Below are 25960 nucleotides of genomic sequence, written 5' to 3'. Positions count from 1 at the left end.
TTTAGTCAGCTCCAGAATTACTGGCACCCTAGGGGTTAAAAAAAAAGAAAGAATCTGACTTAGTTAGCTTCATTTCACACTGAAAGCCTGTCACACATCTAATCTTTATTAACTGAAGTAGTTTATTATAGTAATTCTGTTTAGGAATAAATGAACTTCAAAATATATGAAAGTAATAAACCATTTACCATTATTTTAGACATTTCTTAAATTCTTATAATAAAATGTGAAGCAATCCGTTTATATTTATGCAGCTTTTTTTCACATAAATTTGAACCTAAGTGTAGTTGAACAGTAAAGTCTCCCCCCCCCTTCCATTTCCCTACAAATCAAGTGTTTTATAAGGTTTTGTAAGATGTCATTAAGTTTAGTGACGTCTCACAACAACAAATAAATGAGTGGATGTCTTAAAAATAAAATGAATTATTGCAAATCTTTCAGCATATAGATGTTCCAGGCTTATTTTTTTTATTTCCAACTGCAAGAATGCATGAAAAACAAGTTAGGAGTGTCTTTGACAATGTTATTTTTGGACTGTGATGACAATTTTATTGTTGATTGCAATCACAAGATGATAGATCAGATTTACAATGTCTAGGAAAATAATTTTATTATAATCCTTTCAGTGTTTCGGTTATTTATAATCATTGTAGCATTAAAATGTATATATTAATTAATATATTAAATCTTGGCGTTAAATAGATATGTATGTATAATAGATAAAGATGACAAAGGTGTTTACAGAAAATATGAGACATGAATATCAAGTCAACACAATGTGATCTCTATAAGAAAAATAAACATATAAAAAAAAAGAAAAAGAAAAAAAAGAAGAAAACATTTTCCTTAGACATTCCCAGATACGGTGGATACTTGAGGTTTTGGATTCTTATCTGATCCCAGACCAACTGTGGAGATATGAGGTCCACCCAGATCCTCTAGATGCTGCAGCCTCTTCTTCACCTGAACCAAACATTGTGTCAAGTCATTAAAAATGCAAGTACAGAATGTCAGAAAAAAAGTGGCAACTTACTATTGATTTGCTACTACTTTAAATGCCAAAACACAAAAAGTTGATATACATAAAATCTAATACAGATACTGATAGAGTTAAGTCTTGCAGTTTACACAGACGTATGCAAATGACATTCAATCAACATTTTTAACAAAGAAATTTGTATAATTGTTGTGTAATTAAAACACCTCCAAGAAGTCCATGTTACTGTACATTTCCTGTGCCAATTCAGGTATCTATCCTGTACAAAATAATAGCAAAGATCTTTTTATATATACCTATATGAACAAAATAATAGGGACACCCGACCTTTCCATATGTAGCTCTTCCCCACTGTAACCAACTGTTACTGACCTCAACCACTGTGTACACTGTGCACCCACTGTGTATAGTAGTAATGACAATAAAACCCTTTTGACTTGACTTGAATGCTGGCTACACCCAAGGCCTCCTCACCCTACATCAGTACCTGACATTACCAACACCCTTAATAGCTCCTAAAAAGAAATCATTCCTGTGCAGGCCAAAGTTTTTAGGTCTTAGCTTAGTTGTTTGAGCTTTTCAGTATGTACACTAAATTATCTTCTAATGATGACAATATAAAGCTTTAGAAAGCATTACAGACATATATTGAAACAAGATGGTATAATAAAAAACTTGGTGTAGGCAAACTGTTGATGCAGTGAATTAAAGCTGAAATACATTTGCCTTCAAGACAGTACTTTACTGAGAATATGACAGTCAACACTCTACATACAGTATCACACAAAAGAGAGTACACCCCTCACATTTCAGCAACCATTTTAGTAGATCACCCCAAAGGACAATACAATAGAAATGAAACATGGATAGATGTTAGTATAGTCAATGTGCAGCTTGTAAAGCAGTACAGATTTACTGTCTTCTAAAAATAACTATAAGCATACAGCCATCATTAAATAACTGACAACAAAAGTGAGTACACCTTTTGATACGTGCTGCATGTCATGTAAGCATGCAAAGTCCTATTCATCATGTTCATGTTTTTGTCTGCTTGACAGGACCATATAACAAAGAACTCTCTAAAAATTTGAGAATTAGAATTGTTGCTCTTCACAAAGATGGGTGAGGCTATAAGAAGATCAGTATCACCCTGAAACTGAGTTACAGTACAGACGCCAGGGTCATACAGAGGTTTTCCAAGACGGGTTCCACTCAGAACAGGCCATCAAAGAAGTTGAGTTCTCGTGCTGTGCGTCAGGTGCAGAAGCTGGCTTAAAAAAAAAAAACAGATGCATAAATGCTGCCAGCATTGCTTTAGAGGTTGCAGAAGTAGAAGGTTCACTTGTTCTGTAAAGCTGCTTTGAGACAATGTCCATTGTGAAAAGCCCTATAGAAATAAACTTGAACTTGTCAGAGCTCAGACACGGCAACAAGTCAGTTTGCATGACCGTCATCCCAGAAGGAAGCCTCTTCTAAAGTTGGCTCACAAGAAAACCCACAAACAGTTTGCTGAAGACGACCTGTCCAAGAGCATAAATTACTGGAACCATGTCCTGTGGTCTGATCAGACTAAGATAAACTTGTTTGGTACAGATGGTGTTCAGCATGTGGGTCGACGCCCTGGTGAGGAGCACCGAGAACATTTTGCTATTCTGCAGTCAAGCATGGCAGAGGTAGCATCATGGTCTGGGCCTGTATGAGTGCTGCTGGTACTGGAGAGCTGCGATTCATTAACATAAAACATGATTTCCAACATGTACTGTGACATTCTGAAGCAGACTATGATGCCCTCCCTTCAAAAAGTTTTTCAACATAATAATGACTGCAAACACACCGCTGACATGGCAACTGCCTTGCTGAGGAAAGTGAAGGTGATGGAGTGGCGAAATATGTTTCCAGACCTGAACCCTATTAAGCACCTGTGGGGTTCCTCAAGCGGACGGTGGAGAAGCGTCATGTGTCTAACCTCCAGCAGCTCCATGATGTCTTTATCAAGAATTGGACGAGGATCCCAGCAAAAACCTGTGCAGCTCTGGTGAACTCCATGCCCAGAAGGATTAAGGCAGTGCTACATAACAATGGTGCTCACAATAATGGCTGTATGTTGAGTTATTTTTTAGAGGACAGTAAATCTGTACCGCCATACAAACTACACATCGATTAATCGACCATATATCCATTTTTAATTGCTATTGTATTGTCCATTGATAACATATAACATGGTTGCTGAAATGTGAGGGGTGTACTTACTTTTGTGAGATATTGTACATTAAAACTGAAATCGCTTTCAAAAAAATTTTTGTTTCCAATCTATTGTTTTTGTGGGAGGATTGGAGAATATCAAAATTTCTGGATTCTGGATCCAGGGACAATAACAGATGAATTCAAGGTCAAATTAAAGGCCAATCTTTTCTATAAGATCAAATCTGAGACAACAATACGCACAGACACCAATAACCTACCATGTGCTATTGCGGACAGTTTGCTCTTCTCTTCTGGGCTGAGTTGCAGCATTGTGTGTATGACAGGGAGCAGGGCCTGCTTCTCACTTCCAGCATGAAGAAAGATAAACTGCAGCAACACGTTTTTCAGATACTCCAGGTTTGCCACCGATTTTTCTCGCTCCTGATTCCGCTCTAGACGGCGCATCTCACTCTTCAAGAGCTACACAGGACATATTTATAGTTAGTCCATTAATTCAGTGTAATGGCTTGAATTTTATGCCGACACTGAATTTTATTTTTAAAATAACCACAAACATCCTTTACTGCTCAGTAATGCTGCTCCGAAAATTGAAGATACAGCTGAATGTGACAGTATAATAAAGTTTCCATATTAACAATTTGCTCACATTGATCTGCTCCATGAGGATGGCGTTGGTGGCTTCACTCTCGTGTAGCAGTCTGTTCATGTGCTCCATGCTCCGGGAGGCTGTATTCAGTTTGTTAGTTAACTCCTCCTTCGTGGGCTCCACCTGCCACACAAAGGGCTCTAAATGCGCACACACACGCGCACGCACACACACACACACACACACACACACACACACACACACACACACACAAAATGATAAGAAATTCCTAAATGCTGTTTAACCAATACCACTAGTTCTTATGCTTAATCATATAATGACAAGACCAACATTTAGATGTAAGTCATGTAAAAGGTAATAAGCATTTAAACTTTGTTGCCATCAGCAAATTAGCTGAAAATAATGTTAATTTTTATCTTCAAATGATGGAAAAGATATTAACATTTAATTTTAAACACACACACACACACACACACACACACACACACACACACACACGCAGCAGACCTTTATTTGGATGACCTTTGCCAGACTGCATAAATATGTCTTTTATAAATGTTCTCTTTCTCACTGATGCAATAACTTAATGATATTAACAAGAAACTAAAAATTTACATCTGAATGATGACACTTCCATGATTTCACTTTTTATTATTTTTTTGTTAATTGATTTGGCAGCGAGACAAGTTGCATCATTCATGAAATAATCATTCATTCAACAGAATTAAGTCGATTCAACTCAGTGAGACCCCCCACAGTAGCCAAAATTGTGTTATTTACAGATAGATTGCTAGTTTCAAGAGACTCTAATTTAAGTTAATTATGGATTTAAGGGTAAACATTCATTTTAATAAGTGTGATATTATGTGCCAAACCTCACAGAACACCCATCTGTCAAACCCTCAAAGAAACTATAATGAGCAAGATGCCACTTGAGTGTGGAAAACATATTACCATGTTTGGGGTCAGGTGAAGTGAGGAGCTGCTCGAGACTGGGTGGAGGAGTCCCTGCATTGGCGATAGACTCTGTTTCTGTTGTCTCCATTCCTTCTCCTTCCTCTCGTGCCATGTTCATCTCAAACAAAGGCAGATCCAAAAGCCTCTTGTCTATTTGAGGCTTCTTGCTTTGTGGTTGTGCAGCTAAATTGGCAATCACACATGTTAACATCAGACAAAAGAAGCAATATCTTAGCAATGGCTTACCTTCAACTGTAATACAACATAAGAACAAGTGCTGATTGTCTGATATTCCTCAGTTTTTTTTAGGTTGGGGCCAAAAAGTGCTTGGCCCCCTGCAGTACGACTTGGTATTTAATTTATTTCAATGCATTTTAGATTATTATATATGGACCACTTTTGTTTGACTTTATTAATGGCAAAAGGATAAAAAAAATTTTTAAGTCGAAATACAAATGGACCCTATTAAAATAGCAGGTTCTTGTGCTGTGAAAGATTGAACCAAGATAAATCGTCATTTTTTTTTTTTTAAATGTGGCATTGCAACTAAAAGTAATAAACAGTAAGACTCATATAAGTGGAAAAAATAAAATAAATAAAAAAGGTACAATAACTTGGTTTGTACAAGTAGAAAAGCCATGGGGCACAAAAAGCTTCCAAAGCTCAATGAATGTCAATTAATGATGGGTTACAAAATAAATTCCAAGACACTGAATATACCACAGAACATTAAAAAAACAATAGTGAACAAGTGGATAAAAAACAACACAACGTTGACATTACTAAAAACTGGAGGTCCCCCTAAAATTGAGGGGAAGAGTGGGAAAAAAACTGGTCAGGGAAGCTGCTAAGAGTTCTTCACATGTCAGTGCCACAGGGAGAGTGGCAGATCAACACCATATTAACCCCCCAAAATAAATAAATAAAATACAAGCCTGGTTGACCAAAAAGAATAAATACATCCAATCTCCAAAAACTATTTGAAATAATGTGTTATGGTCTGATAAAAAACAAAGTTAAATTTTCTGTCCATAATACCAAAAGATATGTTTGGTGCAAAAAAGAGCACATCACTAAAATAACACCGTCCCCACAGTGAAGCAAGGAGGGGGCAGCAGCATGCTTTGGGGATGCTTTCCCTCAGTTGAAATTAGGGCTTTAATCAGCCTGGAAAGAATAATGAACATCTCCGAGTACTAGTAAATTTTGAAGAAAAACCTCAAGGCTTCTGCTAAAACTCAGAAGATGAAAAGGAATTTTACCTTTTAACATAAGCACATATAAATGACCTGAAGAGGGCTGTGCACCAGCCAGTTTGTCTCGTTTCCGGTGTTAGAGTTGGAATGTCAAAAGAGCTCCAAGTCAAGATTCCCACAATGACTGAATGCTTTAATAAACTCTAAAAGGTCCTTCACCTAAATATTAGTTTACAGGTACGCAAACTTATGCAAACAGGTTATTGTAGTTTTTTATTTTTACATATTTTTTCTAAATTAAATTTATAGGTTCATTTTCATAATAAAGAGAACATGATTAATCATAAAAATGAAAAAATCATGAAAAATCTGTCATTTCAACTATGTATAGACTGTTTATATCCACTGTAGTTAATCCAATATTTTTTTGAAAATGCCTACTGACAAACTTAAACTTGTTATATAAAATTGTACTGCTCTTACCTGATGCAGCAGGTTCTTTTTGCAGCTGGAACAGCTGGGTCTCCAGACTGTTGATCTGGTGTTGCAGGGTCTCTACTGTGCTGCGATGTTCATCCTGCAAGTGGTGCAACTGGTCGCGCAAACTACTACGTAATGTTTCAGTTTGTGCTGTTAGCTGCGCCACTGTCTGGCTGTGCTCTGATTTTAGTGCTACATTCTCTGAATGCAGCGACAGTAACCTGGGATTGGGGTTAAAAATAAAGAAAAACATTTATAAAATAAACCAACCACAACTACCCATAAGCTGCACCGGTCAGAAATTTTAACTGGAACTGTGGTATTATATAGATGTTTTAGTTATCAAATAATATGTTGTCAGACAGTTCAGCTTGTGTTGTACTTAGTCTCCTGAGGGTTTTTAAAAGCAAATCAGAAGCTTAAGGCCATGTACAAGTTCAAATCACTAATCAACCCTCAGCACTGAAATTCGAAAAAGTAACACATACTCCTGATAGTGTTATCTTGTATTTATTAATTGTGATAATCCTCTACGTTTCTAATCAACTGGACATCTTTTCAGTTTATACAAACAAATCTGCTGTTTTTTGTAATGTTTATTTAATAAAACCAGCCAAATCGAATAAAAACAGCTCATCGATTACCTCTCTCGGAGTTCAGCCTCTTTATTGATGGTCTGCTGCAACATTTTGTTGTGACGCTCCAAAAGTGTGTCATATTCAGTCTGAAGCTGCTGCAGCTCTGAATTACTACTCTGTGCGTTAAGTTGACTTTCTTTCAGTTTGGACCTCAGCTGCTCTAGCATTGCCTCAACGTTCTCCCTGCTCAGTGCAAAACATACAAAAGAACGTCGAATTAATGTTTGGTGTTTTGTCTGTCATCACAATTGCATTCAAGTAGAAACAGTTTAATCTATTAATGAATTACAACATGTAAGAAATTAATTCTCTGCAAAATCCAATATATACCAAAACATAACTACTGTGTCAAATCCACATATAAGCAACTTTGTCACTAAATTTCAGCTGAAATGCTTTATGTGCAAAACTGTCACTTACACTTACTGTTTTGCAATTGCTTTCTAAAATGTTATGTGGCAATGGCAGTTAAAACACAGCACTGCATAACTGCAGTGAAAAAAATTTAAATCTATCTATGAAAACTGTATGATTGTGTATGATTACACTTTTGAATGGATATGCATTACCTCACATCATACAGTATACAACAAAAAAAACCCTTTTGAAGACAACAGCAACAGAAGTACAGCATAAACAGCATAATTAAAGAAGGAAATCTTACCTGTCCTGTTTGGAAAAATCCCCATCACTTTGAGATGAACTCTTATGTTTTTGCTGTTTGAGCACATTGTGAACTCGCACCTTGTAACTCTCAAACTCGGACTTTGTGGACTCAAGTTCAACCTGCAACCACATGTAAAAAGCATGGAAGAATGTATATATATATATATATATATATATATATATATACATATATACATACATACATACATACATACATACAGTGCATCTAGAAAGTATTCAGACCCCCTTCATTTTTCTCTTTCTTTCTGATTTTGTTTTTTTTTTCTTATTTATTCACCATTATGACCAATAAGAACAATTTGAACAAACAGTATTCTAGAATATTTCTAAATTATATAAAAAAAAAAAAAACACAAATATTACATGCTCTCTGTGTTTATTACAAGCACATTTGGCAGCAATTACAGCCTCAAGTCATTTTGGGTCAGACTTACGAGGTTTTCACACCTGGATTGGGGCATTTTCTGTCATTTTTGATGGCAAATCCTTTCAAGATCAGTGAGGTTGGATGGGGACAGTCAGTAGACAACTACTTTCAGGTCTTCAATAGGGTTCGAGTCAGGGCTTTTGCTGGGACACTCACAGAGTTGTCCCTAATCCACTCCCATGCTGTCTTGGCTGTGTACTTAGGGTTGTTGCCATGTAGAAGGTAAACCTTTGGCCCAGACTGAGGTCCTGAGCGGTGTGCAATAGGTTTTTGTTGAGGATATCTTTGTAATTTGCTCCATTCAGCTTTACTTCAACCCTGACCTATTGCTCAGTCCCTGCTACAGAACCCCCCCCACACACCCCCACAGCATTACACTAATATCATCATGCTTTGTCATTTTCTTCAGGTGATGGGTGGCACCTGGTTTCCTCCAGACATATCATTTACAACTGAGGCCAAACAATCTTGGTTTCATCAAACGAGAGAATCTTGTTTCACATGGTCCGAGAGTCCTTCAGTGGGCCACCATGGGTTTTGCACTAAAGAGAGACTTCTATAGGCTCTAGTCACTCTGCCGTAAAGGTGTTTGAATTAAGACATTCCAAACTTTATATCCAAAAATACACCCGATAATAAAAACCAAGAGCCACTTGCTCGAGTATTAGATTCATTTAGCTCACCACTACAGGAGTTTGCATAAAATGAAAAAAGGTCTTAGATACCGTTGCAGAGCTCAGATCATTCTGCAAATTGGTCACTTGGTGCTGGTAGGAAGTGACCGACTTCTGATGCTGATCACTTATTGACTTTAGCTGCTCCTGGAGCTTGTGCCGGTCTGCAGTTAGTTCACTACACTGAATCTAAGAGAAAAACACACAAACACACACATTTGAACAAATAGCAACAGTTACTGTTCTTCTTCCTTCCACTCCAGACTGCCACTCTCCTTTGCTTTGCACACTACTACACAGTGCAACCCCCTCCTCTGCACATGACCAATCCATCTCAATCTCGCCTTTCTCACTTTGTCCCCAAAACGTTCTACATGTGCTGTCCCTCTAATAAACTTATTTTTAATCCTGTTCATCCTCATCACTCCCAAGGAATCTTCAGCTCTGCTACCTCCAGCTCCACCTCCTGTCTTTTACTCAATGCCACTGTCTCTAATCCATACAACATATCAGGTCTCACCACAGTCCTATAAACTTTCCCTTTCACTCTCACAGATACCCTTCTATCACAAATCACTGCTATCACTCTTCTCCACCCACTCCACCCTGCCTGCACTCTTTTCTTCACTTCTCTAACACACTCTCCATTACTTTGCACTGTTGACCCCCGGTACCTGAACTCCTCCACCTTCTCCACCTCTTCTCCCTGCAACTGCACCCTCCACTGCCCTCCCTCTCATTCACACACATGTACTCTGTCTTACTCCAACTGACTTTAATTCCCCTTCTCTCCAGCGCGTACCTCCACCTCTCCAGGCTCTTCTCAACCCGAACCTTGATGCAGTCCAATCTCCACCTTAAACCGGTCTGTTGTTCCTACTGCACACTTCACTGCTGTCACACTGTCCTCATACATGTCCTGCACCACCCTCACATACTTCTCTGACACACCAGACTTCCTCATACAATACCATCGTCTTAAACCATTCATTTGTTAAATTGTGATTTGGGTCATCATCATGCTTAAAAGTGTTTTTTATCCCACATCGGTAGCCTCCCTGCTAAGTTTTCTTCTGGTTAATTTGGACATGATTTTTAAGCTCTGTGGACCATGGCTTCAGAAGTGAAATTAAACCAAAATATTGTTGAGAGAAGCCAACAGAAAAACTAATCTGTATAAAAGGTTGTGTATGTGTATCAGATATTTTTTGATGACTCTGCAGTAATGCGGTGTAAAGTACAGGAATCAGACTGTAGAATAGTCATTGATGTCACTGGCTTCAGTAAATGATGTAAAAGTAACAACATACAGCTAAATGTAGCCAAGACGATGATAATGGTGGTGTAGGATCAAAGTTCCTGATGACCCTGGTTTCTATCCTTGAAGTTGGATGTGATAGACTTTGACTATTGTCTAGGTAAACAGCAGTGTATGAAACATGATTCTATGGACCAGACACTGGGAACAATCCAGACTCTGCAGGACAGGATGCTTACCATGAACAAGACTCTCACCACCTCCATGAAGACCTCATCATGCAACAGACCAGTTTAAGCAATTTATCCATTCACAATAAAGCAAAGAGCAGAAGGTCCCTCATACCACCGCTATCCATCCTGTAAACATTTTTTTATACATTTCCAAATTCCACATGCTGCCTTAATTTTTTAAGTACTTTTTAAAACCACCTTATGATCATCAGTACTATAACTACTGTACTTACTTCTGGTGCTACTTAGAATTTCATCTTTATTGTATTATTACGGAGTTGGGTTTCTGTAATCTGTGTTCTGTGTGTATTGTCTGTGTTTTTTGTTGTTTGCTTTCACAACAAAATTTTCCAGAGAGATCAATAAAGCACTCTGTCTATCACAACCAGGTTATTGTGTTTTTTTCTTTAGTTTGTTTACCACTTCGTTTCCTTTTCTTTCTTTCTTTTTTTTCAGTCACCAATCTTGGCTGCAAGCTGTAAAAGTAGCCATAAGAGCAAAATTCTAAACTGTTTAAAATCTTGGTAGAAACCAGTCACCTTCTGGGGGAGAGTACAACCATGAGTACCATGGGACCGTTTTTGTACACTACATTGCCTGGCCAAAAAAAGGCACACTTTAATATCCCATTGGACCACATTCTGCTTTGATTACGGTATGCATTCTGTCACATTATTTATTTATGTCCAAAGTTGCATTAATTTCTCCCCAAGATCCAAAGGAATCAGACCACTCATTTAAGTCATTTAAATCTGCTCCAGCACACTCCAAAGATTCACAATTTGAAACCAATGAGCCCGGCATTGTCATCTTAGAATTTGCCCTTGCCAGAAGTGAAAGAAAAAAATGGAAATGAAAAGATGGAAATCCTGGTCATTGTGTATATTTAGATACTCAGCTGATCAACTTTCTTGCCCATTTAAATTTGCTGAACCTAAACCTGACCAACTGAAGCAACCCCAAATCACAACACGTGAGAGGTCGAGTGGTTCTCTTCACGCTACACAGCTACTCAGTCCTAATTCTTCATCAGTGAGGCTAATCAGGAAAAAAGGCTTAAAATTGTGTAGTCCTACAAAACATTAGTGTGATTATTTTTTACCTTGTGGTTCTCCAATTGCTGTTGAATGGCCTCTAATTCCCCTTTCAGAGAAGACTGCAGGATCAGTTGAGCTGCTTCCTGCAAAGAAAAAAAAAAAACCCAGTCAGTTTTACACAAAAATACATCTAATCTAATTATCACCACATTATCTGTGTAAAGCTGCTTTGAGACAATGTTCATTGTTAAAGGCGCTATACAAATAAAAATGAATTGAATTAAACAAAGTATATTTGTAAACTGAATAGCCACCAAACATCTCTCTGCCATTAACTTATATCTTACTTAATCTAGTGCTTTCACATGTATCTGAGAATAACTGATGCTTAGAATTTACATACTGTACTGAGAATATCAGTAACACTATATAATAATACTGATTATCTCTTCATCATGGAACCTGTTAATGAGTGGAATGTATTAGGTAGCAAGTAAACATTTTGCCCTCAAAGTTGACGTGTTAGTTGCAGGAAAAATGGCAAAGCGTCTTTTGAAAAGGGCTAAATTGTGATGGCTAGACGACTGGGTCAGAGCATCTCCAAAACTGCAGTTCTTGTGTGGGGTTCCGGTCTGCAGTGGACACGTATCTATTAAAAGTGGTTTAAGGAAGGAACAGTGGTGAACCGGTAATGGGGTCATGGGCAGCCGAGGCTCACTTATGCATGTGGGGAGCAAAGGCTGACCCGTGTGGTTCGATCCAACAGATGAGCTCAATTTGCTGAAGAAGTTAATGCTCAATTAGTCAGGAGTGTTTTCACAGCAAAAGGGGGATGAACACAATATTAGGTAGGTCATAATGTTTTGTTTTAGCATGAGTTGGATGCTGCACTGTACTTCGCATAAACTATATGCGACAAATATACAAATCAATTGGTGCTCCATTTAAACCACCATAACTTTTCCTTTCAAACTAATCTGTAACCTGTAATATTTAACATGTGTATACTGTAATTATTTATATTGTGTTTTACATGAGGTCACAGCTAGTCAGCTTTAAACTCGATCCAGAAAAAGTCACAAAAAAACACTCCCTCAACTTGAAATACCTACTCATCAAGTTTTGGTATTCTTCTAAGAGTTCTTTCCCTGTTTATGGAGTAACGCTAAATCTACATGACTGCTCACAGCATTAGGAGAATACAGTATAGGATTTCATTCTTTTGAATGACTTACACTGTAAACAAGTATTTAAATCTATACAGATTATATATATATATATATATATATATATATATATATATATATATATATATATATATATATATATATATAGGCTTTACAGGTCACTGTCTTCTAAGGAAAGTATACTTCACAGCTAGCTATTGCTGCGAACAGAAGACAATGGCAATGTCAGCCAGACCTGCAGATCATAAGTTATGGGTCAAGCTGAATGCAGCATCATCACAAAATCTGGTCATACAGAATCTGTATACAGTCTATTTCCTCTAAAGGTTCCTTCGTCACATCTTATTTCATTGTCACTTGGTCTCTGGTCTATTAATTTAATTAATAACAGTATCTACAGTGATACAGAAATATAACTTATTTGGATTGAAAAATAAATGAATTGAATTTCAAAATGTAGGACATGTCTTCTGAAACCTATTTTACTAAACCCATCTTGATTGTTTAAATATGTACACAGAAAAGAGAAAAAAAGGAATTAAACATCCAGTAATCTGATCTTGTGCAATTTGTCTCAATGCCAGAAGACAAAATGACTAATTAAATGCTAACATCCTGTCAAAGATCCTGTACCTAGAGTTTACATGATAAACACTGAGAAGGTAGTGGCACCTTTTTCAGTGCCCATGGTAAAGAATCCGACAATAAACGTCATTAAAAACTTCACATGATAAAGTGGAGTGTTTGGAACTCACTTCCTTCTTGGCCTCTGCTAAATCCTTCTTAGTTTTCACCAGCAGCTGCTTAACCTTTGCAGTCTTCTCTTCTCCGCTGTCCACAAGTGACTTTAAAGACTCTAAAATAAAAAAAAGAAATACAGAAACAAAATCAAGGCTGTAGTAGCAAAAAGCAAAACAAATTCAGTGGAAATTTGTGTGTTACTTTAAATTAGTTTAAGCTTCTGTCACATTCCTTCCAAATCTCTTACATACAATTGGCTAACATTTTTTTTAAAGAACTTTATTAAATTTTTGATGGACAGTACTTGCCTATTTCCTTCTCAAGTTTCTCCTCCCTCTCTCTCTGAGCTTGTGTTTGTCTTTCCTGCTCTTCTAGAAGTCTGTCCTTGTCAGAAAGTTGCAGGTTGAGCTCTTTGACCAGACGCTCATAATCTGCCATCTCCATATCCATCAAAGAGTTTTGCTGGGCATCCTGATAGAAAAGAAATATTTGCACTGAGGCTTTTAATAAACCAAAAAAACTCTCATGATTAAGATATAATATACACAAAGTAAAATGAAGGTTGTAGCACTGCATGATATAATTAATTGGTGTGAATAACGGCCAAATGATGGTTTTCCTTTCATAACATTTCTCAAAATGCAAAAATAATGTCCAGAATACTAAAATAATATATTTAATTCTAATAAAATAATTGAGCTACTTACAAAAGTGGGAAATTGTTTTTTTCGAGTAACAAATTTTAAGGTTTAATTTACACTGACGCACAACACGTGCGAAACGAACCTGAGTGTTGTGATTATTTTGATTTGAGGAGCAATATTACAATTTTTAAATGTAAAGGCACAAAGTATAAAAAACTTATTTAAAGCATTACAATCAACAAATTCTAAAAGACTCCTGGTGGACATGATGGACCTTCGACTGGACATTAAATCAGATCAAGCCTGTAGGGCAGGGGTGGCCAACCAGTCAGAGACCAAGAGCCACATTTTTTACTTTTACCGCAAAGAGCCACATCATACACATGGGCACACATGAACATCACCCATCCCTTCCTCTTACACACACACACACACACACACACACACACACACACACACACACACACACAAACTCTCAGTTCAACCAAGTCCACAATCAAAAAACTAATAATTTACAATAGCGTTTTTTCTTTTACTATGCATGAGGCTTAGTGGGACTTCTGGCATTCCAGGTCAGAGTGCAACTGTGATTCAGTAGCCGTGTTAATGTCCGATATTCTGTGTTCAACAGTGTGGCGGGACAGTTGGACGTCTAATACAATGCGTTTTAGTTTGTTTGTTGTTTTCAGAAGACAAGATTTCAACAACGTCACTGAGGCATTATTTAACAAACTCCCCTTCATTGTATGGCTTTTTAGCCCGTTATATGTTCCAAGCCAAATTTAATTTTCCAAGCCAAATTTAAAGCTACATTTTTGGGAAAACTGTATCTGCTTTTCTGCCTGACTTTTTAAAGCGACCAACTTGTGCTTGTGAAGTTCAGTCCCTTTTGGAAATTCTGGTTGATGTTAGCATGGAGTGAGCTGAAGTGGCGCTGAAGATTTGAAATGCGCTAATGACGCCTGACATAAGGCAGAATGACTTGCCATTACGTTCAACATAATAAATATAAACTCTTCCACTCTGTTAAAAACGTCCAGTGTTCATCTTCATATTTTCCTTTTGCTGTGCTTTTTTTCCTGCCATTTTGAGAGCGAACTTGACACAAACTGTTTATTTAAAATTTAAGTAAACAATTTGCATATGGAAGTTTGTGTTTGTTTTAATGTGCGTGTTCACTTCCCTTGAGTTCGGTATTTTCGTCAAAAGCGCATGTGCGTGAGATGAAAATACCGCAAAGTTTCCCAGTAGGGGCAAGATTAAGTTTTGAAAATGCTGTATTGAACTCAAGCGAAGCAAACACGCACATTTAAAAAAAAAAAAAAAAACACAAACACAAATTTCGATATGAACGTAAGAGCCGCAAGAGACCAGGCAAAGGGCCGCATGCGGCTCGAGGGCCACGGGTTGGCCACCCCTGCTGTAGGGTGTATACGTGAACATGCCTTTCTAAGCTGCTCGAGTTCTTGCACTGTCTGTTGCAACTGCTGTTTCTGTTTCTGTAGCAAAGCGTTGAGCTCCTCAACTTCCTTTACAGCACAGGCATGTTCCTTCAAACACAAAAAACATCAATTTACATTATACATAAGTAATCACTAAATAAACATTTATTCATAATTGTGCAATGTTATACAAACAAACCAATGGTGAATGTGTGTGTGTGTGTGTGTGTGTGTGTGAGATATCTTCCAATTACATAACAGTTCATACCAGTCCAGAGATGCTGAACAGTAGTACGCAATTCCTCCAAAACTCATAAAGCAAGCCGCAGGATCTTTGTGAACTACTGCTCATGCTACTTCACAAAGCTCTCATGTACTCCTTGCTACTGATGGTTGTGGTATGAGTGAGATTTGAACTTATTTGTGATTAAAATGACTAATGATACCAATAAATGTGCAAGAATACATAAACCTTTTTTTTCTGCAGAAACATTTTTAAAGAGGTAAATGCACTGTAAAAACCAAATGTCTATATGCAAAGTGTGGCTGTGAAAACCTTCTACTGGCACTGTGATGAGACTACCTTTATTTTTTGCTCTTTCAAACGCCTTTCTGCTTCCAAGTCTCTGTCCACCGAGGATTTGAGTTTGTGCATATCAAGAGCCTGTGCCTCCAGCTGTCGAACATTATTTTGGAGAGTCTCGATATGAGCCATTAGGTCTTCTCTCTCAGAGGAAAGTTGCTTATGCTGAGAGAAAAATTGGATTAAATTAAGTTATACTTTCAACTGTATCAAGAATAATTTACTGACATACCACATTTACTGCTGACTGCTATTTTTTTTTGACAGAAAGGTCAGAGCCCCTACTAAATGTAATGTAACTGAATAACTGGACAAATTCCTCTATGTATTTTAATACCTTTAATTTTGTAGTGGTCTAGATATTGTTCAGATATTTTAGTAATAGTCACTACTAAGAGACTACTTACATTTCTCTAGTTCAAACTAATGCTATTTAAATAGATGAAAGCATTTTTATTTTTTATTTTTTTACTAAAAGCCATGTATTTGCACAATAATTACCTGTTCTACAGTGACATGAAGACGTTTGGTTAAATCACCAGCCAGTTTTTCTGATGCTTCCAGTTTCTCTTTCGCTTTATCCAACAGCTCAGTTTGCTTGTCATAATCAATCATAAGATTCTGAAATTTTTGTTAAAAAGAGCACATTTTCAACACTTTAATAAATAAAAATAAATGGAATGATAAATATATGAAGAGATCTGCAGAATGCAGCTGAGCAAGCAAGATAAAAAAAGCACATATTGTAAACAACCTATTGTAAACACAATCATTATCTTCAAAGTATCGTTTACATCCAAACAACATTGGCAGTTAAAAACTCATTAATTATGAGCATGATGCATTTTGATATTGTTTCTAAAAGCCTCATAGTGCTGATGCAGTGGTGACTATAATGGTCATTTTTACTGATATTTTGAAAGACAAATATAAATGCATGTGTTAAGCTGCTTTGAGACAATGTCCATTGTAAACATTTTTTAACATTTTTTTATTAAAAAAAAAAAATTCATTTATGGCTTTCATTTATTTCAGCATGTGGAAGCACGGATCACTCTCAGCTCAACCAGATTTTTTTGATTGACATTAAACAGGGATATTAATTTTTCATTATTTTTTTTTTAGTTTGCATTATGAAACAGGGAAAAAAACTAAAACAAAAGAGTATAATGATAGATAGATAGATAGATAGATAGATAGATAGATAGATAGATAGATAGATAGATAGATAGATAGATAGATAGATAGATAGATAGATAGATGTTGAAATACTAATTTAAAAAAGGCAGTTGAGTTATGACTGCTGTATACTGTACCTTATAGGCCTCTGCACCATGGATGATAGCCTTCATGGAGTCTGACATTTTGTCTCTTTCAGATTTTAAAGCCTCCAAGTCTTCTTTCAGTCTAGATGCCTATATTAAAAATAATGTAATACTTTACATTTAAAGGTTCGAACAAAATACTACAGTCCTGATATTAACTTCCATGTAAAAATACATCCTGACATTAACGTTACTTCATAGAAGACAAACACCAGCAAGAGACACCCAATACAAATTCATGAAGACAAGTAGAGCATTACAAACCTCTTTTTTGCTGCTGTCCAGTTCCTTCCTCGCTTTCACCGCTACAGCTTTGAATTTATTCAAACGTTCGTCTTTCTCTTTGCTTTCTTTTTCCAAAAATTCTACGGAATGTGAAAAGAATGCCAGTATTATAGTAAAATAAAGTTCAATATTCCTTAGGAAAAAGTGGCAATTGGGTAAAAAATAACAAATACCACATCCATTACTTAAAATGTATGTGTAAATAACACCTGGAGACTTTCTAAGGTTAACTGGATAATTGTAATGTTTACAGAAATGTATGCAAGTCTTGAGAACATTAACACATGAATGCATTATATTTATATGTAATGGATGTTTTTATTAATTTGATAGAATGAAAAGAATAAAAAGAGCATACCTATTCGCTTCATATTTTCATTAAGTGTAGATAGCTTGGATTCCTGAAAATAAACAGTGATAACATTTCTGGGCAAATATTACACTCATTTCTGAATATATATATATATATATATATATATATATATATATATATATATATATATATATATATATATATATATATATATATATATATATATATATATATATATATATATATATATATATATTCATATTGATACTAAAAACATGTCTTTATCAGAGTTTCATTAAAATACTCTCATTCTGCTATTACTACCATGTATGAGAAGCATAGAAAACGGTTCCAGCATACATACACCTCTATACAAGTAAAAAGAAAAAAAAAACATCATGAGAACATTGATAATGATCAGAAGAATGCTTCACATAGCAACTACAAACCTGTAAATGGGAAATTTCTTCCTTTAGATGGACTAACATGGATTCTTTTTCACTTAGCTTCTGTTGGAGACGTTTCATGTCATCAGTTTCCTGAGCACCACCTTCAACTGCAGATTCTTCATGGTCTTGGCCCACCAACCTCCCTGTTATTTCAGCCTGCTCATTTTGGTCTCGCTGCAAATGTTCAGCATCTGACTGTTCTTCGTTTAGGCTCGTCTTCGGTAAGAGCCCTCCATCCCTGAGCTCAGACAACTGCACTGTTTTTTCATGCAACTGCTGTGTTAACATCAGTTTCTCTTCTTGAACACTTAACAGGAGTTGCTTCAGCAATACAGAGATGTCCTCGTCCTCATCTACGTTCACAGAGTAGTTTTGCTCCAGCATTTCACAGATGTTCTTCTGTACATCAGAAAGTTTTCTTTCATGGGTTTCTAAACGCTCCTTTAGATCATCCCTTGCTTCAACCATGTTCACCAGGTCTCTTTGTTGATCCAACTTTTCCTCATTTAACATAATGTTGCTCTTTTGGTCTTTGTGAATGTTAGACTGAAGATGGTTCAGAAGCACAGAAATGTCCACCTCTCCATCTATTTTCACAGAGTAGTTTTGCTCCAGCATTTCACAGACATGCCTTTGGGTTTCAATATGTTTTCTTTCACTAGTTTCAAGAACAGTCTTTAAATGATTTTTCTCATCAAACAAAGCTTGCAGGTCTTTCTGTAGTTTATCCTTTTCCTCATTTGATACAATACAGGTTGATTTATCTTCTTCCACTCTGGATAGAAGATGGTTCAGCAATACAGAGATGTCTTGCTCCTCTTCCATTTCCTCAGAGTAATTCTGCTGAAGGACGTAACAAACTTGCTTCCGTGCCTTCAAAAGATTTTCATTAGTGTTCTTCAAATTGTTCCTTAAAGTGTCCTGCTCTTGCAATGCAGACTGGTGCTCTTTTTGTAGTTCAGCCATTTTCTCATTGGACACAGCCAGGTCTTCTACTGAAAGATTGCAATGCCTGGACAGTTGATCTTTTTCACGAGCTGAGAAAGAGAGACGGCTCTCCAGCTCAGCTATACAAGTCTGCAGTCTTTTCTTCTCATCTAAAGCTCCTTCCAAGTTTATTAATAAGTCCTCAAACTTCTCAATTGTGATTTGTGCAGTGTCCTTACCGCCCTGCTTACATTCATTCTGGATTTGTTTTATGTACATGAACATTTCTTCCAGTGACGCCTTGTTCCCGCTGATTTTTTTGTCCTCTGGAACGATGTCCTCCTTGCAACACATTTTTTGCTCTGAACGATCCTGTGTTTGTTCTAAACTCTTTAATTTCTCTATTAGGCCATCTTTCTCCTGCAGCTTTTCCTCCAACATCTGAACCGAGACTGCAGCCTGCTCCTTCATGGCATTGTATTTCTTCACAAAGTCAGATGTTCGGTCACCAAGCTCCTTCTCAATGTTACTCAGAATTTCTTTGGTGTGCTCATATTCACTGACGATAGATTGTTTCTCCTCAGAAAGCACCTTACATGCGTTTTGCAGATCTCGTGCTTCTCGAACGATTGCCTCTTTTTCATGTTCGTGATGAGAAACAAGACAAGCTTCTAGTTCTGTCAATTCTGTTTTATGCAACTCTTTTAATTTTTGAAGAATCTGATTGTGTTCCTCCAGAGTTACAGTCTCTTCTGCATTTATAATATTGACCTCCTTTTCAGGGCAAATCTCACCTTCCTCTTTAGTCATTTGTAATTCATTGATCTTAAACTCCAGTTCTTCTTTTTCCATGCTGAACTCCTCCTTTAAATGTTTCAAATCGCAGTCAAGCTTAGTATTCACATTAGTGAGAAAGGTGAACTCCTCTTTAAGCAGTGCGTTTTGTGTCCGCAAATCCTCTAGTGCTAATCTCAACTTGTCCACTTCAGTCTCTGGGTCTTCTAATAATGGGGACTCCGATGCATTAATCAAATCTAATGGCTTTTGGCTCCTCCTGGTGAGGTCTTCTTCTTCCTCTTGAACATCCTGAAGGTAGCCTTCTTTAAGAGCTATTTGCTCTGAGAGCTCTTCCTGGATCAGCAACAGCCTCTCTCTCTCCATATCAAACTGTGCAGCATTGATTTCAAGCTGATCTTCCAGATATCTGACCTCCTCTTCATGCTGTATGTTGAGTCCTGAAATCATCTCCTTAAAGTTGTCAATCTCCTCTTGGGTTTTTTGTAGAGCAGTCTGGTGAGCTTCCTTAAGACTTTCCTTCTCAGTTAGCCATTCTTTTTTAGCCAATTCCAGATTTTGCTCCAAGTCAATTATTTTGCTCTCATATTCTTGACGAACTGCTGTATTTTTAGAATTAAAGTCCTCCTGAAGTCGAAGTCTCTGGATTTCTTCATTTTCACCTGCCATTTTTTTTAAAACCTCCAGTTCCTCTCGATACTTTGTGTGTGATTTTTCGAACTGTTCTTCCATAAGTTTTATCTTTTCGGCATGGCCTTTTTCAGAATCGTTCAGTTTCTCCTGGAGAACAGCTACTGTGTTTTCTGACTCCTGTTGATAAATGTTGAAAAAGTAAATGTATTGTTCTACCAAAATACACGGTAAATGATAAAGTGCACATTTTAGCAAATAATTGCTCATTTGTTTGTTCGACATTTTTATACGTCATTAAGCTCCTACTTTATTTTGCACTACTTTAAGAGTGCACTGAACTTAAGAGTAAGAGGAAAATTACAAATAAAGGTGCAGAATGTACCCAATCCACATGCAGTACAGTGATCTAACAGTCAAATACGACTGAATGAAATGAAACAGTTTGTGAATTTTGCCGAATGATATAATCAGATGAATAAAGCTTTCAGCAATCAGTGCAGTTAGACAAAGAAGCCAATTACATAATCTAGCGTTTTTATAAAATCCCAATTTACACACAGGTTTATGTTGCAGTGAGGGAGTCAAAAACAAGCAGCTGAAAACTATTCATGCTCAGAGACAGAAAAACTCTATAGAAAGTTTTTCTAGGCAGCTCCATCTCCATCTCCATCTCCAACTTACTTCTCTTTGGTTTCTCAGATTTTGGTTTTCTTTGCGTAGTACCAAAAGCATCTGTTGAGTCTCTGCTTTCTCAAGCAATACAGCATCCAGTCTCTCAGTCAGCTCCTGTTGCAGAAGACCAGTCACACCATTAGTGGCACATGTACACCAATCAGACATAACATTATGACCACCTGCCTAATATCGTGTTGGTCCCCCTTTTGCTGTCAGAACAGTCGTGACACGTCGAGCACAACACTTCTTCCGCAATTTAAGCTACATGAGCTCATCTGTTGAATCAGACCACCACTGTTCCTTCCTTGGACCACTTTTGATAGATACTGAGCACCACAGATCGGGAACAGCCCACAAGAGCTGCAGTTTTGGAGATGCTCTGACCCAGTAGTCAAGACATCACAATTATTCCCTGTTTAAACTCTTTCAAATCCTTATGCTTAACAATTTTCCTGCTTCTGACATGTCAACTTTGAGGACAAAATGTTCACTTGCTGCCTAATATATCCCACATACTAACAGGTGCCATGATGACGAGATAATCAGTGTTATTCCCTTCACCGCTCTTATTGTTATAATGTAATAATGTTATGCCTGATCGGTGTAACTGATGTTCTTCTGCAGCTATATTTACATAACTATGAAAGCGTTAGTTTGTACACTTGTTCAGACTACATTATTATAGTATTCAGTTACCACCACACACTGGATGCTTACCTGTATCACAGATTCATTAGATGCTCCAGCTTGATGGGCTTTCACTGTTTTCTCTTCTAATTCTTAAAATAAAACATGGGTGTATGAGACCAGACAAAACTAGAGATGATAAAGTGAAATGAGAAATAATAGGAAATCGGATACTGGTAAGATTTCAGTGCCTACCTGCACACTTTGACTTTAACTTCTGCATTGCAGCCATCTGCTTTTTTGCAAATTTAATGAGGTCATCTTTGGACAGTGTGTCCAGCTGTCAGGTGCATTAGAAAGAAAGTGAACATCATTACTTTTGCCTCAGCAACTTTTTTCCACGTTTAACATGTAAAGGGTTTAATACATTACCTTAGATTTTCCACTACATGAGGCGGAAGTGCCACACTCCACTTCCGGTTCCTTCTGTAAACAACCAGTAAAATCAGTTTACACATACGTTTCGTTACTAAACTAACTGCATATCAAACATAGACTATGATGACACTTAGATGACTATGAGAGAAAGATATGCACATCACTAACCGTGTATCCTGACCAGTTTTATACAGCTGGATTACAGATGCAGTGTATTCATATAAAGAGTGTCAATTACATACAAAAAAAGATGCCTACTCACCTCCATATTCACAGCTCACAGTCTAATTACTGATTCTGAAACAACTTTCACCAGCACAACACTCACAACACTGAGCTTCACGGAAATGCAGCACAGCAACCAGAGCGGTTTATTTCCGCTTTCGTCAACGAATGCGAACGCAAAGGGTGGAGAGGTTCTTACTGGATGGAAGGCCATACGAGTCAAAATGTATGGCCCATATAGCATGGCATGCCGAAAGTGTCAAAACTGCTTACCGTGTATGTAACAAGTCAAGTCAAGAATAAAAAAGCTTTTATTGTCATTTCATAGCTGAAGCAGTGCACAGTGAAATGAAACAACGGTTCTCCAGAACCCTGATGCTACCTGCAACAACAATCACAGAAAACAGAAAACACAGGGCTAATTACGCACATTACAGCACAGTGAATTTCTTTCTTCGCATAACTGGTGTCAGAGCACAGGGTCAGCGCTACACTGCAGCTTAAACCCCCAACCTACTGATTAGCAACCCATATTAACCATATTCACTAAGCTTCTACTGAACAGAATACAGAGTGATTCAATAAATGGCGAAAAGCATGTAAACACCTGGCCATCACATATATGATTATTCCTCAAACTACAGGCACAGTTATGAAAGCAAACAATTGTATTGAATGTCTCTGTAGCATACATGAAGACATGGTTTGCTTTGGTTGAACTTCAAGAACTTTAGTGGATTAAGAGTCCTGACTGCAACCTTCCTGAATAGCTGCAACTCATATAAAGATAAGAAGTGCCGCTTCTTACTGGACGTCAGACTGATTTGGAGTCACTTGTTGTCACTTGTGAACTAAGAGGAACTTGTAATTGAGAAGACTATTAGAGTTCCTGTGCAGGAAGGTTCACCAATCTGCAAAAAAAAAAAATTGTCTGAACTTTGTGGAACTGTTCAATATAATGCTGTTTAACAAACAATAAAACAAATTAAACATCTATTGTTATTATATAAGCTAAGTAAAATTAAATAATGCATTTATGCCAATGCATTAAAAATTATATATTTATATTATACAGACTGTGTTAAAAGAAGAGGCCCAGTCTCAACTCAAATTCCTCCCAAATTACTTTAGTTTTTCTTTTGAATGGCAAATTTCCCTGTTCTACTGCGAATAAAATATGGGTTTATGAGATTTCATTAGATCATTGTATTTATTTATAATTTACACAGCATCAAAACTTTTTTGGGATTCTGTTAAATTGTTTTTACAGTCATGAATACAGAAAGGTATGAAACACAATAGAGTTGAGGAATATATGCCCTGAAAGCAAGCGAGGGTAACCATGTTATTTTTTTAAGAAGGGTGTTTCAAGTGAATTACCTTGTAGCAAGTTCAATACTTGGGTCTTTGTTAAATAGTATACAATCTAATAATGGGTTTGTTTGTAACATGCACAACAAATTCATAAACCTTTCAGAAACATAATACTTTCGGAGGTAATCTTAAAGCTCAACAGCGCCCCCAGGTGTAGGAAATACAAACAGAATGGCATGACGCAAAGCTCAAGTATAATGTAAACAGCAGTAGATACATTGAGTCAGTAATTGATAGTTGTGTCTCTCTCTCTCTCTCTCTCTCTCTCTCTCTCTCTCTCTCTCTCACACACACACACACGCACACACACACACACGCACACACACACACACACACACACACACACACACACACACACACACACACACACACACACACACACACACACACACACAGATAAATTTAGGACTGATACTATATGATATTATAGCCCACTTTGGTGACACTTGATTAGTAATTTTACTGAATCAGTTGCAGGGAACACATATGAGCTTATAACACTAGAATATTATACTTGCAAATTAAAATGTAATTATTGTGTTTTAATGAAGGGATTCAAGCTTTTTCAGATGTTTCTGCTTTTGCGATTCAGAGAGCATGATAAGACCCCAACAGAGCATTATGGGAATGAAACACAAACATATATACTGATCACCAATATTCTTTGATACAATATTTTTTATGTATCATTGAGATTGTGAGATATATCCTATTGCTTTACAGTAAGCTTTATTACTAACACATTAAGTCAAGTCAAGTTTATTTCTAAAGCGCTTTTTCAAAACAGATATTGTCTCAAAGCAGCTTTACAGAATTTAACAGTTAAGGTGAACGATGTGTATTTATCCCTGATGAGCAGCCATGGTGACTGTGATGTAATAAGAAGAAACCTTGAGAGAAACCAGACTCACAAGTGGAACCCATACTCATTTGGGTGAAATCAAGAGTGATTATTTTTATTTTAAAAACTCACTGAGATTGAAAATCTCTTTCACAGGAGTGACCTGGCCAAAATGAGCAACAAAACAATTAGTTTTGACACAGAACAATTACATTTCATTGAATCAACTTCCATTTGCCGAATGACTACTTTACATTTATCCAAAGACAACAAATTTTGTAACTTCACAAATGACTGAAGGTGATTACAGTCAAACGGGGCTGCATACACAAAAGCCTTCTTACCTAATTCTTTCACATCTAGCAAAACAGAACAGAAATAATATAACAGTTTTGAGAATGTAGAGAATATTTCTCAACAGTTTTCTGTTGAATAAGACAGCAAAGATATGAAGGCAACATCCCCAAGATAGCTTTATAAATAATTAAGTACCAATGCATTTTTCTCCTACTAGACAAAGAGGGCCAACCCACTCTGTTATAGAAGGCACAATGATGAGTTGAAGATTTACAATTTAATATAAATCTTAGCACACCATGATAAACAGCATCTAATGTAGAGAGAATATATAATGGTGAAACCAATTTCTTTCTTGCATTAAATGACAAACAAATCTTGTTCCTAAAATAGAACCCAAGCTTAACTTTAAATTTTTTCTTCAGTTATATGAGTAATATGAGAACCAAAAGATAAAACATCGTCAACAATAATGCCAAAATATTTTTACTCTTTTGCTAATTCAATCATAGTACCTTGTAGAGTCTGCAGAGAGATTAAATTACCTTCAAGTATTTTTGACCTAAAAAATAACATATACAGTACAGACCAAAAGTTTGGACACACCTTCTCATTCAAAGAGTTTTCTTTATTTTCATGACTATGAAAATTGTAGATTCACACTGAAGGCATCAAAACTATGAATTAACACATGTGGAATTATATATGGAATTATATACATAACAAAAAAGTGTGTAACAACTGAAAAATGTCATATTCTAGG

General features: G+C 36.7%; 1 protein-coding gene across 1 annotated transcript; it reads right to left on the bottom strand.

The window, feature by feature from the left end:
* Positions 1-523: 523 nt before the first annotated feature.
* Positions 524-22852, bottom strand: LOC124382874 (GRIP and coiled-coil domain-containing protein 2). The gene is made up of 23 exons (XM_046845184.1): positions 22723-22852; positions 22455-22508; positions 22278-22362; positions 22113-22174; positions 21402-21506; positions 18366-20897; positions 17962-18004; positions 17583-17683; positions 17310-17408; positions 16495-16614; positions 15994-16158; positions 15414-15518; positions 13633-13795; positions 13339-13439; positions 11462-11539; positions 8920-9057; positions 7745-7866; positions 7087-7263; positions 6446-6663; positions 4764-4949; positions 3849-3988; positions 3460-3661; positions 524-963 (listed from the first exon to the last, which is right to left on the bottom strand). Exons 1-23 carry the CDS (start codon positions 22726-22728, stop codon positions 890-892), a joined length of 5076 nt encoding a protein of 1691 aa, XP_046701140.1. The 5' UTR covers positions 22729-22852; the 3' UTR covers positions 524-889.
* Positions 22853-25960: the final 3108 nt, after the last annotated feature.

The sequence above is a fragment of the Silurus meridionalis genome, chromosome 3 (assembly GCF_014805685.1).
Source record: "Silurus meridionalis isolate SWU-2019-XX chromosome 3, ASM1480568v1, whole genome shotgun sequence".
Classification (NCBI taxonomy): domain Eukaryota; kingdom Metazoa; phylum Chordata; class Actinopteri; order Siluriformes; family Siluridae; genus Silurus; species Silurus meridionalis.
Note: the sequence above shows the minus strand (reverse complement) of the source record. Positions and strands in the feature narration are given on the sequence as shown.

What these genes read in the sequence shown, in the direction of transcription:
- LOC124382874 (XM_046845184.1), bottom strand. An exon ending in AAGAAATTTCCCATTTACAG is followed by an intron (nt 18,005 to 18,365) that starts GTTTGTAGTTGC and finishes GTTTATTTTCAG; the next exon opens with GAATCCAAGCTATCTACACT. An exon ending in AACTCGAGCAGCTTAGAAAG is followed by an intron (nt 13,796 to 15,413) that starts GCATGTTCACGT and finishes CTTTTCTATCAG; the next exon opens with GATGCCCAGCAAAACTCTTT.